The 15,352-nt window shown below is 43.1% G+C and overlaps 1 protein-coding gene across 1 annotated transcript; it reads left to right on the top strand.

Annotated features, from left to right (window-relative positions):
* The first annotated feature begins 2,019 nt into the window (after positions 1–2,019).
* Positions 2,020–4,191, top strand: LOC123721732. The gene has a single exon (XM_045681361.1). It carries the CDS (start codon positions 2,020–2,022, stop codon positions 4,189–4,191), a length of 2,172 nt encoding a protein of 723 aa, XP_045537317.1.
* The last annotated feature ends 11,161 nt before the right edge of the window (positions 4,192–15,352 follow it).

The following is a 15,352-nucleotide window of genomic DNA, read 5'->3' as shown; positions in this document are numbered from 1 at the left end:
CATTCTGACTTAGATCAATAGAAGAAGACAGAGTGAGAATTAGCAATGCTGTAAGTTCGATATCGAACCCTTTGGGTATCCCTGCTCTACATCTACATGGTTGAAAATAAATAAATATAAATATTTTTAAAAATAAAAAAAAACCTGTATTAAATTTTTAATAGAATAATTAATAACTGTCTATGTTTTTTCTCGAAATGATGAAAAGACAATGAGTAACTCTATTCTTCTTTATTCCGTACACACACACAGACGCAAGCACAGATACAAACACACACATACACACACATACACACATACACACACATACATACACGTGCGCGCTCGCGCACACACACAAGCATATTGCATAGATAAGTACCTATTTAAGACATAGATTAAGAGAAGGCACTACCTCCTGTAACACAGGTCCCCACCTACCACAGGAGGCAGAGTCCTATTGAATTGTAAAACTTTTGTGGATCAATAAAACTTATTTTATTTTTTTTATTTTTTTTATTCTATCGATGTGTTTTCATTTTCACTCGTTTTGGGAATAATTTGTTGATTAACCTTGTTTTATTGTTTCACTTATTTCCTTTTTGTAGTTAATTAATATATAGCTAATAACGCTATTAACAATACTATTCAAATAATAAACTCTAAACGTTTGATGGATATGCGGCTCTGATTGCTAACTAATTATAGCAATGCAATGACCTTACGATAACCTTTGACGCTTTATACTAACGCAAGCTACCAATACATAATTACGGTTTTTAGATTTTTAATATCTAATTTCGCTTTTTCGCGCGATTTTCACAAAAAAACTGACTAGTGAAATTGGTGCTATAGGCCACCGTGTTCCTTACACGTTGACAAATTGTTATTGAAAACCATAGGAACGGCAATTCGACGTTTTATCGATATATAGTCAATGATAACTCGTTGGCATTAGCCTTTTGCACGAAAAATATCTATCTATATTTATTTACGAGCTTTTGCCCGCGCCTTCGTCCGCCCGGAATTAAAAAAACGTAATAAGTAGCCTAATTGTTCTTCCAGACTATGTTCTACATCTTTGCCAAATTTCATCTAGATCCGTTGAGCCGTTCCGAAGATTCAAACAAACATCCATCCATCTAAATATTCGCATTTATAATTAGAGCGTCGGTGGCTCAGGGGTGAAGCACTTGACTTGCAATCTGCATGTCCTGGGTTCGAATCCCGCCATGTACCAATGTGTTTTTCGATTTACATATGTACATTTATCCGACGTTCTTACGGTGAAGGAAAACATCGTGATGCAACCGATATGTGTGAAGTCAACCAACCCGCACTTGGCCAGCGTGGTTGACTATGGCCTATAAACACCCCTAAGTTGGGGTAGGCTCCGAGCCCCTCGGTGGGGATGTATAGTGAGCTGATGATGATGATAATATTAGTAAGATTTATATGATTTTTTCAGACGAAATTTCAAACGAGACGAAAATATTTATTCTAAAAGTTAATCTCATTGTCAATGTAGTCAATAAGATCTGGATTGATATGGTATATCTGACGGCTGCGGTCAGCCAAGGCCTAGTTAGGCAACATTATGGTTAGTCGCCTGCCGGATGTCGTTCCGTGTGCATCGTTTCTAGAGGAGCTCCGCGATTAAAATCCCCAAAAGTGGTAAAAAGTGATCGGATTTTATCGGGTGATATGTCGCGAGATGCGCCTCGAGGAGACGAAGCTATTGGTGTTTTCGGTGTTTCGAAGGGTGACGAAACAAAAAAGTTATTAGCGAAAAACTGTTTGACGCACGTGGCTTTTTTGTTACGTAATTAGTGTTATTGTGAAATTGGACGGTTTTATAACTTTGTAGATATTTTGTAAATATAATGTTAATGCGTTTTAATTTAGTTTAGTTTGTAAATTTAAATGTGTTTTCGTTTGTGCTTTACTTTATCTTGACTATATGTGTTGTGACTGTATATAATTGTGTTAGTTTAATTGTACATTCATTGTGTTCTCCGTCCGTGATCAAAAGATCACGCGATGGACAACACTGTGATGGATGAGGGACAGGATAACGTCTGTCTGAATGCGAACCTGCCGCTGTCTGAGGATGAGAGCGTGTCTAGGCGCCAACTCGGTGCCACGACTGCTGAGAAAGTTTCGCCGCAGGATAAGAACGGAGGTAAGGAGGCGCCGACTCGCATTTTGCGGAGTAATACCAAAAAGGGCGAGCCGTCCACCTCGGGACTTATACCTAGGTTCCCCTCTGGGACTTCCCAGAAGAGACCCTTAAGTATATCGCCTGATGAGCAGGCCGACCCAGCGGTAGCCCTCAAGGTGGCCTCAACGTCAACTCGAGGCCGCGGTAAGCGAGCTTTAGGAGCCTACAGCTTCCTAAAGGAAGCAAAGGAGTATCTGGCTGAGGGGGAGGAGAGCGGGGATGATGACTCTGATGTCACCTACCGTGCACCTTACAGGAAGATAGCGAGCCCAGTCCAAGCGACCAGGGGGCTTTACGAGGACGAAGACCGCAGTGCCCCGCTTGCCGTAACAGTGGAGGCCCTTGCTGCAGAGGCCCTGATGAACGTCGCAAAAATACAGGGCGAAGTTAAAAAGAGTGGACACCTTAAAGGCACAGTGATTGGCCAGATTAATAAGGCCACGCAGAAAGTAATAGACGCAGTAGAGGGCCTACGATCTATTACACCAGAAGAGGAGCAGCGCAGACTCCGTGCTGATAACGCTCGGCTCGCAAGAGAGCTAGAATTGATGCGCAGAGAACTGCGAGCCTTTAAAGAAGCGTATGCTGAACAGAACAGAACACCTGTGGCATCGAGGAACACAGCTGGGGTCCAACCAGGTGTAGAAGAAATAATAAAGGAGGCCATGGAAGGAATGAGACGTGAGCTTCTGCAGTCGGTGGGCGGAATGGTCAACGCCCGCCTCGAAGACCTGGAGATGCGTCTCCCTGCAGAGCCTGTGATACGACCACACCTGAACGCCGATCAGCGACAGCCACCACCGCCCCGCCACAGAGTCCGTTCTGGTTTGGCGAACAGCGCTATGAAAGGAACAGCCGATCAGCCAGCCCAAGCCAAGGCTGCTCAGCCAGGGCCCAAGAGGATCCCGAAGACGAAGGCGAGGCCGACTGTCCCTCCGCCTCCTCCTCCCCCCAAGGGAAAACAGAGAGGTGGAAATGAAGAAATGGCCTCCTCAACTGGAACAGGACCAGTGCAACAAGACCAGATTCCTCAAGAAGCGCCATGGTCGAAGGTTGTTGGCCGTAAATCAAGGGGAAAGGCTCCGACCCAGCCCACCTCCCAAACCGTGGAAATCCAAAAAAGGGCCGTGGTCGCCCCAAAGCCTATCAAGATAGTGGCCCCCAAGACGGCGGCCATTATGATAACTTTGAAGGAGGGGGCGACCATAGCCACAACTGATGGCCAAATTGTTGCGGCCAAGTATGCGGAGGTCCTATCTAAGGCTAGGGCCTCTATCTCGCTTAGAGATGTTGGTCTGGAGTCGGTCAAGATACGAACTAGTATGACCGGCTCCAAACTGATGGAGGTGGGAGGGGAGACTCCAGATGAGTCGGCCGACCGCCTAGCCGCAGAGTTGACCAGAGTCGTTGGGGATCTGGCGGATATTACCCGCCCAACCAAACTGGCCGACCTTCGGTTTACCGGTTTGGACGACTCGGTCAGCCGCGAAGAGCTGGCGGAAAAGGTGGCGACGGCTGGGGGCTGCTCTCCCACCTTGGTCAAAGTGGGCCAAATCCGTCCCAGCTTCTGGGGCGGTGGCTCGGCCATCGTTAGATGCCCAGCGACGGCTGCTAAGGCGGTCGTCGCTATGGGTAAAATGGCTATTGGGTGGAGCATGGCCACTATCACGGCAGTGCAGGCCCAGCCTCTGCGCTGTTATAAGTGTATGATGCTGGGCCATACACGGGCTCTCTGTCCTTCAGAGTGTCAAACGGAGGTAGAAAATGGGCAACTCTGCTTCCGTTGTGGCAAAGAGGGACACAAGGCTGCAACGTGCGAGGCCCCTGCGAAATGCACAGTTTGTGCAAAGACAGGTCGTCCGCATAGTCACCTGATGGGGGGTGCTAAATGCGCACCACCTACGGTGAAGGGAAAGGTCCCTAAGATTATGTCTCCCCAAAATCCGCCACAGAACCGACAGGCGGCCGAGGAAGATATGCAGGTGTCTTAATGTCTAGACACCTGCATATTGAATTTCTGCAGACCAACGCCAACCACTCTGCCCGCGCACAGGACCTGCTCATGCAAGTTCTGGCAGAGTGGAAAATTGCCGTTGCGGTCGTGGCCGAACCCTACGTGATTCCCCCTCACCCAAATTGGGTTGGGGACACAGAGGGTTTGGTAGGTATAGTGGTGTCGCCAACAGGCCCGCATCGCCTATCCCTTAGGGATAGAGGCGCGGGTTTCGTGGCGGCAAATTGGGGAGAAATAATACTCGTAGGAGTTTACTTCTCTCCAAACAGGAGCCTCTCGGAATTCGAGAGGTTCCTGGATGACCTGGAACCGGTGGTGCAGAGAGCATCGCCGGCCCAGGTCATCGTGATGGGGGACCTCAATGCTAAGTGCGCAGCATGGGGGTCCTCCATCACTAACATGAAAGGGGCGCTTCTTCGGGACTGGGCTGCAGTGATCGGCCTGGTTCCGGAGAACCAGGGCAATGCCTATACGTGCGTGCGCGGGCAGGGGGGCTCCGTGGTGGATGTCACATTCGCCACCCCTGCCATTGGCGCACGCATAACGTGTTGGCGTGTCCTGGAGGACGTGGAGACCCTTTCCGATCACATGTACATTCGGTTCAGGGTCTCCAACGCGCCCCACAGACCACAAGTCCGTGTGGCGGGTGGGCGAGGCGTGGAGAGCTTCCCGAGGTGGCAGCTCTCACGCCTCGATGCGGACCTCGCGGAAGAGGCCGCTATAGTCCGTGCATGGGCGGAAGAACCTCCACATACCGTGGGGGTAGAAGAGAGGGCTGTCAGGTTCCGCCGGGACCTGACGGCCATCTGTGACGCCGGGATGCCCAGGGCGCGACGCCCTGCGTCCCGGACAGGCGTATACTGGTGGTCGCAGGACCTTGCAGTCCTACGCGCTGCCAGTAACGCTGCCCGGCGTGCCTTCACCCGGTGTCGTAGACGTCGGCACCGGGTAGCTGGCGAACTTGAGCGCCTCCAGGCAGAGCTCTGCTCTGCCAGAAAGGCGTTCGTCTCTGCTATCGGGGCCGCCAAGCACGCTGCCTATGCGGAGTTCTTGGCGACCCTCGATGCGGATCCGTGGGGGCGCCCGTACCGCATGGTACGAGCAAAATTAAAGGTGGCGCCTGCCACGGAAGACATGGAGCCGGCTGTCCTCAGCGCGGTGGTTGAGGGACTGTTTCCAGACAGCCCTCCTTTCGAACCGCCGCGCATGGCTCCTTTCAACGATCGGGAGGACGAGGTAGCCGTCCTTGAAGCTCCTCCGATTACGGAAGTGGAGATCGATAGGGCGGTCAGCCGGCTCAGGAGGTCCCGGAAGGCTCCGGGACCAGATGGGGTGCCGGGAAAGATACTCCCTATTGCTTTGAAGCACCTTGGGGAGCGACTTCGCCGCCTATTTAACGATTGTTTGGCGGTGGGTCGCTTCCCCGGGGTGTGGAAGGAAGGGCGGTTAGTGCTATTAAGGAAGGAAAATCGCCCAGCAGATTCTCCTTCCGGGCACCGACCGCTAGTGATGCTGGATGAGGTTGGGAAGCTACTCGAGAGAGTGTTGGCTTCCCGCATCATCCAGCATCTGGCAACGGAGGGGCCGCAACTCTCTGAGAACCAGTTCGGGTTCCGGTCGGGGCGATCCACTCTGGACGCTTTGACCGCACTGAAAAGGTTCTCAGAGGGTGCAGCCGGGAGGAGGGAGGGGGCCATGGCGGTATCGTTAGATATCGCCAATGCCTTCGGCTCTCTCCCCTTCGGGGTAATCGAGGAGGCACTCCGTTATCACGGAGTGCCCCTCTACCTCAGAAGGATTATAGGGCACTACCTGCAAGAGCGGGTAGTGTCCTACATGGGGAGGGGTAAAATAAAGAAAGAGCGGCGGATGGCCTGCGGTGTTCCCCAGGGGTCTGTACTAGGACCCCTGTTATGGAACATCGGCTTCGACTGGGCCATCCGCGGTGAGGTGCTGCCCCGGATGGCGGTCATCTGTTACGCAGATGGCACACTAGTGGCCATCCGGGACACCACCTTTGCGAGGCTAAAGAGGAGGGCGGAGGCTGGGGCCACACTAATAATCCGGAGGATCAGGGCGCTGGGCCTCCAAGTGGCACTCAGTAAAACTGAGGCCCTTTGTTTTAAAGGGCCAAGGTGGAGAGTGCCGACGGGGGCCGCCCTTCAGCTCGATGGAGCCGTGGTCGGGGTGAGAGCCCGGATGAAATATCTGGGCCTCATACTCGACGGGGGTTGGCGTTTCAATGAACATTTCAAAACGCTGACCCCCCGCCTTGTTGGCGCAGCGGCGGCCTTGTCGAGGATCCTCCCAAATCTGGGAGGACCGGATACACCATGCAGAAGGGTGTACTCTATGGTCCTCCGGAGCATGGCCCTATATGGCGCGCCCATTTGGGCAGAGGCCTTGGACGCAACTAACCGAGCCCTCCTCCGCAAGCCGCAGCGTATAATCGCCATACGCGCCTGCCGGGCCTACCGCACGGTGGGTCACGCTGCGGCCTGCGTGTTAGCCAGCACTCCCCCATGGGAGATAGAGGCGGGAGTGCTGGCAGACGCATACCGAGCGCGGGTTGAGCAGAGAGCCCGGGGCGATTTGCCCGCCCCGGAGGAGTTCGCCCGTGCTCGAGAGATCAGAAGGCTAAAAACGATGGAGCTCTGGGTGGATGGCCTGGCTGGCGCTGAACATGGCGTCCGCACAATACAGGCCATACGCCCACGGCTCCATCAATGGAGCGTACGAAAGTACGGATCCCTCACCTTCCGGATCACACAGGTGCTGTCCGGTCATGGATGTTTCGGACGGTACCTGTGGCGGATTGGGAGGGAAGAGACAGCTACGTGCCATGAGTGTGGCGCTGAGGAGGACACGGCGCAGCACACCCTAGAGGTGTGCACAGCCTGGTCCAACGAGCGCCGCACCCTGGTAGCGGAAATTGGCGGTGACCTCTCGCTTCCCGGCGTTATAGACGCCATGTTGGGAAGTGAGAGGTCATGGGAAGCGGTTGCCTCCTTTTGCGAAATTGTTATTTCTCAGAAGGAGGCAAGGGAGCGGGAGCGCGAGGAAAATCCTCTGGCGCCCCCGCTCCGACGTAGAAGAATGGGAAGGCGAAGGCGGCAATATATTGCCGCCCTCGCCCCCCCCCCCTCCACAATAGCCTAGGCCCAGGAGCGCCGCAATAATGATGGTGGCGACAGGCAGTGACCTCTCGCTTCCGGCGTTATAGACGCCATGTTGGGAAGTGAGAGGTCACGGCGAGCGGTTGCTTTCCTCTGCGAAGTTATTATTTCATAGAGGGGGGCAAGGGAGCGGGAGCACGGGGAAAATCCCCTGGTACCCCCGCTCCGACGTAGAAGAGTGGGGAGGCAAGGGCGGCAATATGTCGCCGCCCTCGCCTCCCCCCTCAACAGCCTTAGGGTGCCGGATACGGGGGGATCCGTCACCTGTGGCTAGGGATCGACCTCCCCTGTAGTGGGAGCTGCCTCGGCAGCTGGCGCAGGCGGGGTTGCGGACGAAAGCGAAAGCGTGCCCGCAGCCCCTCCATCATGCGTTGGAGGAACAGAGGGGTTTAGTGGGTATGCTTCCCATCTGGAAGAGAATCCCACATAACTACCGCGCCTCCCCCGGGGCGCGGAGTATGCATAAAGCATTCCCCTCTGAAAAAAAAAAAAAAAAAAAAAAAAAAAAAAAAAAAAAAAAAAAAAAAAAAAAAAAAAAGGCAACATTATGGTTAATTCATGTGCTGACTGCGCGCAGGAATTTACTTTACCTACAGAGTAGTGATGCAACGGAAGTGTCTTAGCAGAACCAGAAACGGAAACAGATGTCAAAAATAAATTTTAGCAGAAACGGAAACGGAAACGGATGCGGAAACAGAAGTGTAAATAATATGAAAAAAAAAACATATTTACAACAAATATTTACATATTAGTGAACTAAACCATTGCCATCCCTAGCGCTCAAGTGCAAAAAATGTGTTTTTTTATTGAAATAATTATAATAACATTATTAATTTATCTATATGTTCAAATATTCCCAGATACTAAATAAAAATTCACCATAAAAAGTTTTGGCTCCCAGCTGTTACTTTTTTTTATTTTGTAAACAGTCAATGTGTTAAGTATCAAATACACCAAATCTAGATTAGAAAAAGATATAATTATTAGGCGTCGGTGGCTCGTGGCACTTAACTTGCAATCTGCAGGTCCTGGGTTCGAATCCCGCCATGTACCAATGTGTATTTCGATTTTCGATTTCTATATGTACATATATCCCACTTTCTTACGCTGAAGGAAAACATCGTGATGCTGCACATGTCTGAGAAAAAATTCAATGATATGTAGGAAGTCAACCAGCTCTGGGCCTGTATGGTTGACTATGGCCTAGTCTCTATAGATAGGCTCTGAGCCCCTCAGTGGGGATGTATAGTGAGCTGATGATAATAATAATGATGATGATATATTACATGGTTATCACTTATTCAAAAGTACATTTAATAACTCTTAACTATGAAATAGTCACATTTTGCCAGTTGTCAAATTTTATATGGACAACAACTAGACAGTTTACTCCAGCAAGAGAAACTGATTGTTTCAAACAGCAGCAGAAAATATTACGCGCTTAAATTCACGAAAAAGTACGTAAACAAACAAATGCGACAAGTGCCGAAAGGCCGCGCACGGACTGCGCATTTGGATCTCTCAGCCGTCGTAAAGTTCCGTTTTATCTCCGTTATAAAAGTTGCGGAAACAGAAGCAGAAACGGATGTTGAAAAGCGTGCGGAACTTCCGCACTTGCGGAAACGGAAACAGACATCCGTTGCATCACTACTACAGAGTATCAGTACTTTATAGGCAAAGAGCTCTTACAATTTAAAGATTATTCATTATATGCGAAATTTTAAGTAAAAAGGAAAGAAAATGTACAAAAAAATTATAAAACAACTGAATCAAAAAGAAATCTAGAATTTTCCTGAATAACAATTACGGTAACCGCAAAATGATTTTTTAAACATATTGAATGAAATTACGTAAAGGCAACAAAATAAACTTATTAACTGGGGTGCAAATTATTCAAACTTAAACATTGTTGATGATAATTAAAATAATATTTCGATTGTAATAGAATCGATAAGAAAAATATTCTTCGTACTTAGAATACAATCGTTTGTTCTTTAGACGTTTATCGTCTTGTAATTTAACTACCTACTGGAGTTGTCTGGCTCTTGAAATATAGTTTGGGGCTACAACGCCCTTAGAATATTATTACGTTATTGACAGGCGACGCCGGGGCCCGCGCCGGACGGGAGTTATTTGCCAATGCTTTGTCCAACATCTTTGCAATTGTTTATTGTGTCCATATCATAATGGATCCACACGCGTGCGCTACGGCTCTTAACTAACAATGATTTAACCTCAATCAATATTCTAAACAAGTCCATTTAATTCGTTGTAAAGACAGGAAATATTTATAATTCTATGTTTAGATTTAGTGATAAAGTTTTTTGAGACCGTTTATCAATCACGTACGAAAAACAATAGTCCAAAATATTTATTGAAATACAATGTAACCTTAAAAATTTACCGAAATACTTTTATTTAAATACATTTTGTCTCTATTTCTCAAACATGGAATGAATAGGATGACAAATTGTTATTATAATAGTGTTTCGTCAATGAAAATCTGCAGTATACTACAAACTGCATACTACATGCTACATTATTATTCGTGTATTTACTACAAGAATCACAAAAGGCCATTGAAAAGATTTACTGCAGTAAACGAGGTATACATCATACCACAACAAAGTAAAAATTCATGTCTCATTTTCCTCGTCAAATGTGAGGCTAATGTGGTTTAGACATTCATTGTTAATGTAACGCAACGGTACTTATTATAAAGCAATATAAAAAAAACATCACAACATCGGTAATATTGAAAATGTAACTGCCTTGTACTCTACAGCCAATACACTCCGATTCTGAAAACTTCATGTCTTTGGTAAAAAAGATATATGGTAGTCTTATCCTTCTCTTAAGATAAAAGGATGGGAAAATAAAAAGAACTTCAAATTTGGCCTCTAGCATCACACTCATCAGACTAAACGCAGCTAACTTCAACATCACAGCTGTCTTTTGCGTTGCTTTGATTGTCAACTTAAACATTTATAACAAATTGAAGTAAAGCTAATAACTCAGACAGTTGACAGTTGACAGTTAGCGCGACATTGTGCGCTCCTACGAATTAAATCTATTTCAAGTGAAGTTGAAGTCTAATAAAACAAACCATTAGTGTAAATGTTAAAGTGAGTTTCGTTTCGTTCGGAAAAATATAAAGTTTACTAAATAAATCATGAATATAATATTTTGAACGTTATGGAATATTTGTGATAACATGTAAATACCCTCAACTGTGCGGCAGAAATTTGCACGGCCATAACAGTTGACAGTGTAGTAAGCGAGGATTCTTGTCTACCTACATCGTACTATTATTTCTTTGGAACGTAAACGGTTCCAGTGTACAGTGTAACAACTTAAAAACAATTAAAAAAATATAAAAATGTTTTGTTCTTCTTGCAAAGCCACATTGCTTCTGAAAGATAAAATAAATTGCCTGACATGCTCAGCTACATTTCATTACCATTGCGTTGGTTTTACCGTAAACACGTTTAAGAAATCTTCACAAAACGTTAAAGCATTCAAGTGCTCGGCATGTCTGAGTAATAACCAGTCGGATGACTCAGAGGTATCGCCTGCCAGCAAAAGCGACGACCCATACAGCTCTTCACCAAATCGGCCTCAAGTATCCTTAGACCCAGCCATTATAACCTTGATAAGTCAGCAAATAAGTCAACTTTTGGATAAATCAATAAGCCCCGATATTAAGGCTATTAGACAAGAGCTGAGTGGTATTCAAGAAATAAAAAATAAAATGGATATATTACAGTCGATGTACGATAATCAGCAAAGAAAATTGGAGGAGGCTATGCAAGAAATATCAATACTAAAATCCGATATCCTAACACTTAGACAAAATCAAATACAACAAAACTCAAGACTGACCATTATGGAGAAAGAAATAAGAGCAAGCAATTTAGAAATACATTGTTTGCCGGAAAACAGGAATGAGAATTTAATCAATATTGTAAAAGAAATAGGTACAACAGTTGGCGAAAATGTGGACAATGGCAACATCTTGAAATGCACCAGAATCGCTAAAATGAACAAAGATAGCAATCGGCCGCGGACGGTTTTAGTGAAATTTGCGTCACCCCTATTGAGAGATAAATTCTTGGGAAGGGTTATCAATTTCAATAAAGCCAACCCTTTAAATAAACTGAATACTTCACATATAAGAATAGGAGGTGAAAAAAAACCAATATATATATGTGATCATCTTACTCCGGAAGCCAAATCGCTACACGCATCTGTTCGACGTTTTGCTAAAGAAAATTCCTACCAATTCGTCTGGTCGCGAAACAATAATATTTATATAAGAAAAGAGCCGCACAGTGATGTCAAACTCATCAAAAACTTAGAGTGTCTTAATGAACTTACTTAAACTTTTTACTTTGTGTTTCCTTTTTCGATTATCGTTTTAATTTTTTTCTTGTGTTTAGTGCAAATCTCACTTTACATAATTTAAAAATATTTTTAACGTACCGAATTTGTAATTGATGCATGACATCAGTGTTTTTTATCAAAATATTAGAGGTATAAAAACAAAAACTCATGAGGTGTATAGGTCTATTTTAAATTCTGATTTTGATGTGATTGTGTTAACTGAAACTTGGCTAGATGAAAGCATATACAATAATGAATTCGTAGATGATCGCTATGTAGTATATAGACGTGACAGGGGAACATCTATCTTACATACTAAACGAGAAGGAGGAGGAGTTTTGGTAGCAGTGTCTAAAAAATTTAAAAGTTATAGATTAAGAAATTGGGAAAGTGAATACGAGGATGTTTGGATCAATATTGAGTTAACAAGTAGGCTTAGTCTATCATTATGCGGAGTTTATTTGCCATCCCCTTTAACTTACGAATGTCTGAAAAGTTTTTGTGATAATGTTTCCAATGTTGCTCAGGAGCAAAGGAACACAATTATAATAGGAGATTTTAATTTACCTAATATTAAATGGAGTCAAAATAGTGAAGTGAATTATCTAAATCCTATCAACTATCAAAGCCGCACAGGAGATTATTTTATAGATTTTATATCTGAAAACAGATTTAACCAATTTAATCACGTACAAAATTCATTTGACAGAATATTAGACTTAATATTAATAAATAATGAAAGCGAGTTAGTAGCTAGCGAAGTAATTGAGAGTTCTTATTCTTTGAGCTTAGTGGATCGCCACCATCCTACTATTGAATTTAACATTGATTATTGTGAAGCTTCTTTTTTGAAATCAAATGAGATACAAAAAATGAATTTCCATAACGCCGATTACAACGTTATTTGCCAAGAGATTGATAATATCTCTTGGCCTAATCTATTTTCTGAATGTAATAATATCGATGAAATGACAGAATGCTTTTATGATAAGTTACGCGGAATAATAAACTCTAATGTACGGAAATGTAAGAGAAAAGTCGACCATTATCCACATTGGTATTCCAGAGACTTAATTAAAAGATTAAAAGAGAAAAATAGGTACAGAGTTCTATACAAAAAATATAAAAACCCGCTAGACGAAATATCTTTTAAATTACTACGTAAAAGATGTAAAAATTTAATTGCAGCTTGCTATAATAATTATATAAAAAATATAGAAAAGAATATTGTTTCAAATCCAAAATATTTCTGGTCTTACATAAAACAAGTGCGAAATAACAGGAGTGAATACCCCTCCTGTATGAATTATAACGGACAAAATTTTTCCGTGGGTCAAGATATATGTAATAGCTTTGCTGATTATTTTTCCAGTATGTATAAAAATCACTCTAATACAGCTTACCACAATAGTCCTTGCAAAGATATAAATCAGTCAGTGTTATCAGACATTTCTATTAGTTTGGGTGAAATTGAATCAAAGTTGAGAAACATTGATAGCACTAAAGGATCTGGTCCCGATAATATTCCATCGATTTTTGTTAAAAAATGTGCCAAAGCTTTAGCAGTGCCTTTATGTTACTTATATAACACCTCTCTGAAGGAAGGGCACTTTCCATCTGTCTGGAAGGAGGCGAAAGTGGTTCCTGTTTTCAAAAAGGGGGATAAAACTGACATCACTAAGTATAGGCCTGTCTCATTACTATCCATATTTTCTAAACTATTCGAAGCAGTTGTTTGCCCTTTTATCAATTGGCATTTAAAATCTTTTTTAACGGATAAGCAACACGGTTTCCTGAAGGGAAAGTCGACTGTCTCGAACCTTTGTGAGTTTATTGATAAAATAAGCGTATCTATAGACAACAGAGAGCAAGTAGATGCGATCTATACAGACTTTTCCAGGGCGTTTGATATTGTGGACCCATCCATTTTAATTAAAAAACTAGAGCGATATGGTTTCCACGGTAACTTATTAAATTGGCTAACTTCTTACCTAAACAACAGAAAGTTCAGAGTAGTTATAAATGGATTCCAGTCTGATGAGGTTAATATTCATTCCGGAGTACCGCAGGGATCGCATTTAGGACCTATTTTATTTAATATATATATCAATGACATAGTAGATTGTTTTCAAAATAGTGACGTACTTCTTTACGCGGATGATTTAAAAATTTTCAAGGAAATAAAAACTGCTGCCGACGGAAATTTACTTCAAGAGGATATAAATAGATTAGTAGATTGGTGCAACCTTAACAAAATGACTCTAAATCAAGATAAATGCTATCAAATTTCATTCAACAAAAAAAATCATCCCCTTGAGTTAGATTATAAAATTAACCAAAATAGTATACAAAAGACAACTTTAATTCGTGATTTAGGCATTTTAATTGACAGTAAATTAAGCTTTGGTACTCATATTGATCATATTATTAAGAAGGGTCTAAAATTTCTTGGGCTTATCAAGCGAGTAACCAAAGATTTTAAAAACACACAAACCAATATAATCCTTTTCAACGCGTTCATTCTTAGTACTATGGAATACTGTTCTGCAGTCTGGAGTCCGCATTATAAGACGTACATAAACAGAATAGAGAGGGTTCAGAAAAAATTCATTAGACATATAACTTTTAAAGATAAACTATTAAATAAACTACCTACGTACAAGGAAAGACTGAGTCACTACAAAATGTTGTCTTTAGAGAACCGTAGAACACTTCTAGATATAAAATTATTGCATAGCATTGTCAACAATAATATACGCTCTTCTAATCTTGTTAGTAAAATCTCTTATATAGTTCCGAAACCATATTTCAGACTAAAAAATTATAAATTGTTCAATACTAGACTATCCAAAAGCAATACCGGAGTATCAGCACCACTTAATCGTATATCACACAATCATAACAAAATTTATAAGCAATCCAACATTGACATCTTTAAAGATTCAAGTGTAATTATAAAAAATAAAATTAAAGATTATTTTCTCAATTTAGATCAATCACCTTAAGAGTTTTTTAGGTTATTTATCTTATTTACTCATTTACTATGTTAAAGTTTTCTGTTTTTCTGTCTGTTTTTGTATTATAATTTTGTTAAAATGTTGTGTTAGCCTTTAAGTGTATTACATGACAAAATGTACTTTGATATAAACATTTTTTATTAGATTGTCATCTTTCATGTAATATGTTGGCTTCCTAAAATAAATAAATAAATAAATAAATAAATAAATAAACTCTTAATAACAATTAAGAGAAATGTAACATCAAAATTTAATCACAATTTACTGGTATTGAGGTGCTTGTCCTCATAATCAACGGAACAAACTAATAATAATCAATATTTAAACATCCTGTAGTTAAACAAATTCTCACTTTCTACCGGAGACAATTGATAAGGACCGACCTTGTATACAGTTGCAAAAACACGTTGTAATGGCTTCCTATTAAATTTATCGTATTCTGTTTTCACTTTTCTCAAGGTTTTGCATTTAATACGAAATAAGTGGCATTTAAACACGGCGGAATAAAAATATCGTGCATGCGTGTAAGCAGTTTTGGTTTAAAACCCGGATTTAATTTGTG

The sequence above is a fragment of the Papilio machaon genome, chromosome 15, assembly GCF_912999745.1.
Source record: "Papilio machaon chromosome 15, ilPapMach1.1, whole genome shotgun sequence".
NCBI classification, from domain to species: domain Eukaryota; kingdom Metazoa; phylum Arthropoda; class Insecta; order Lepidoptera; family Papilionidae; genus Papilio; species Papilio machaon.
This window is presented reverse-complemented; position numbering and strand designations above follow the sequence as displayed.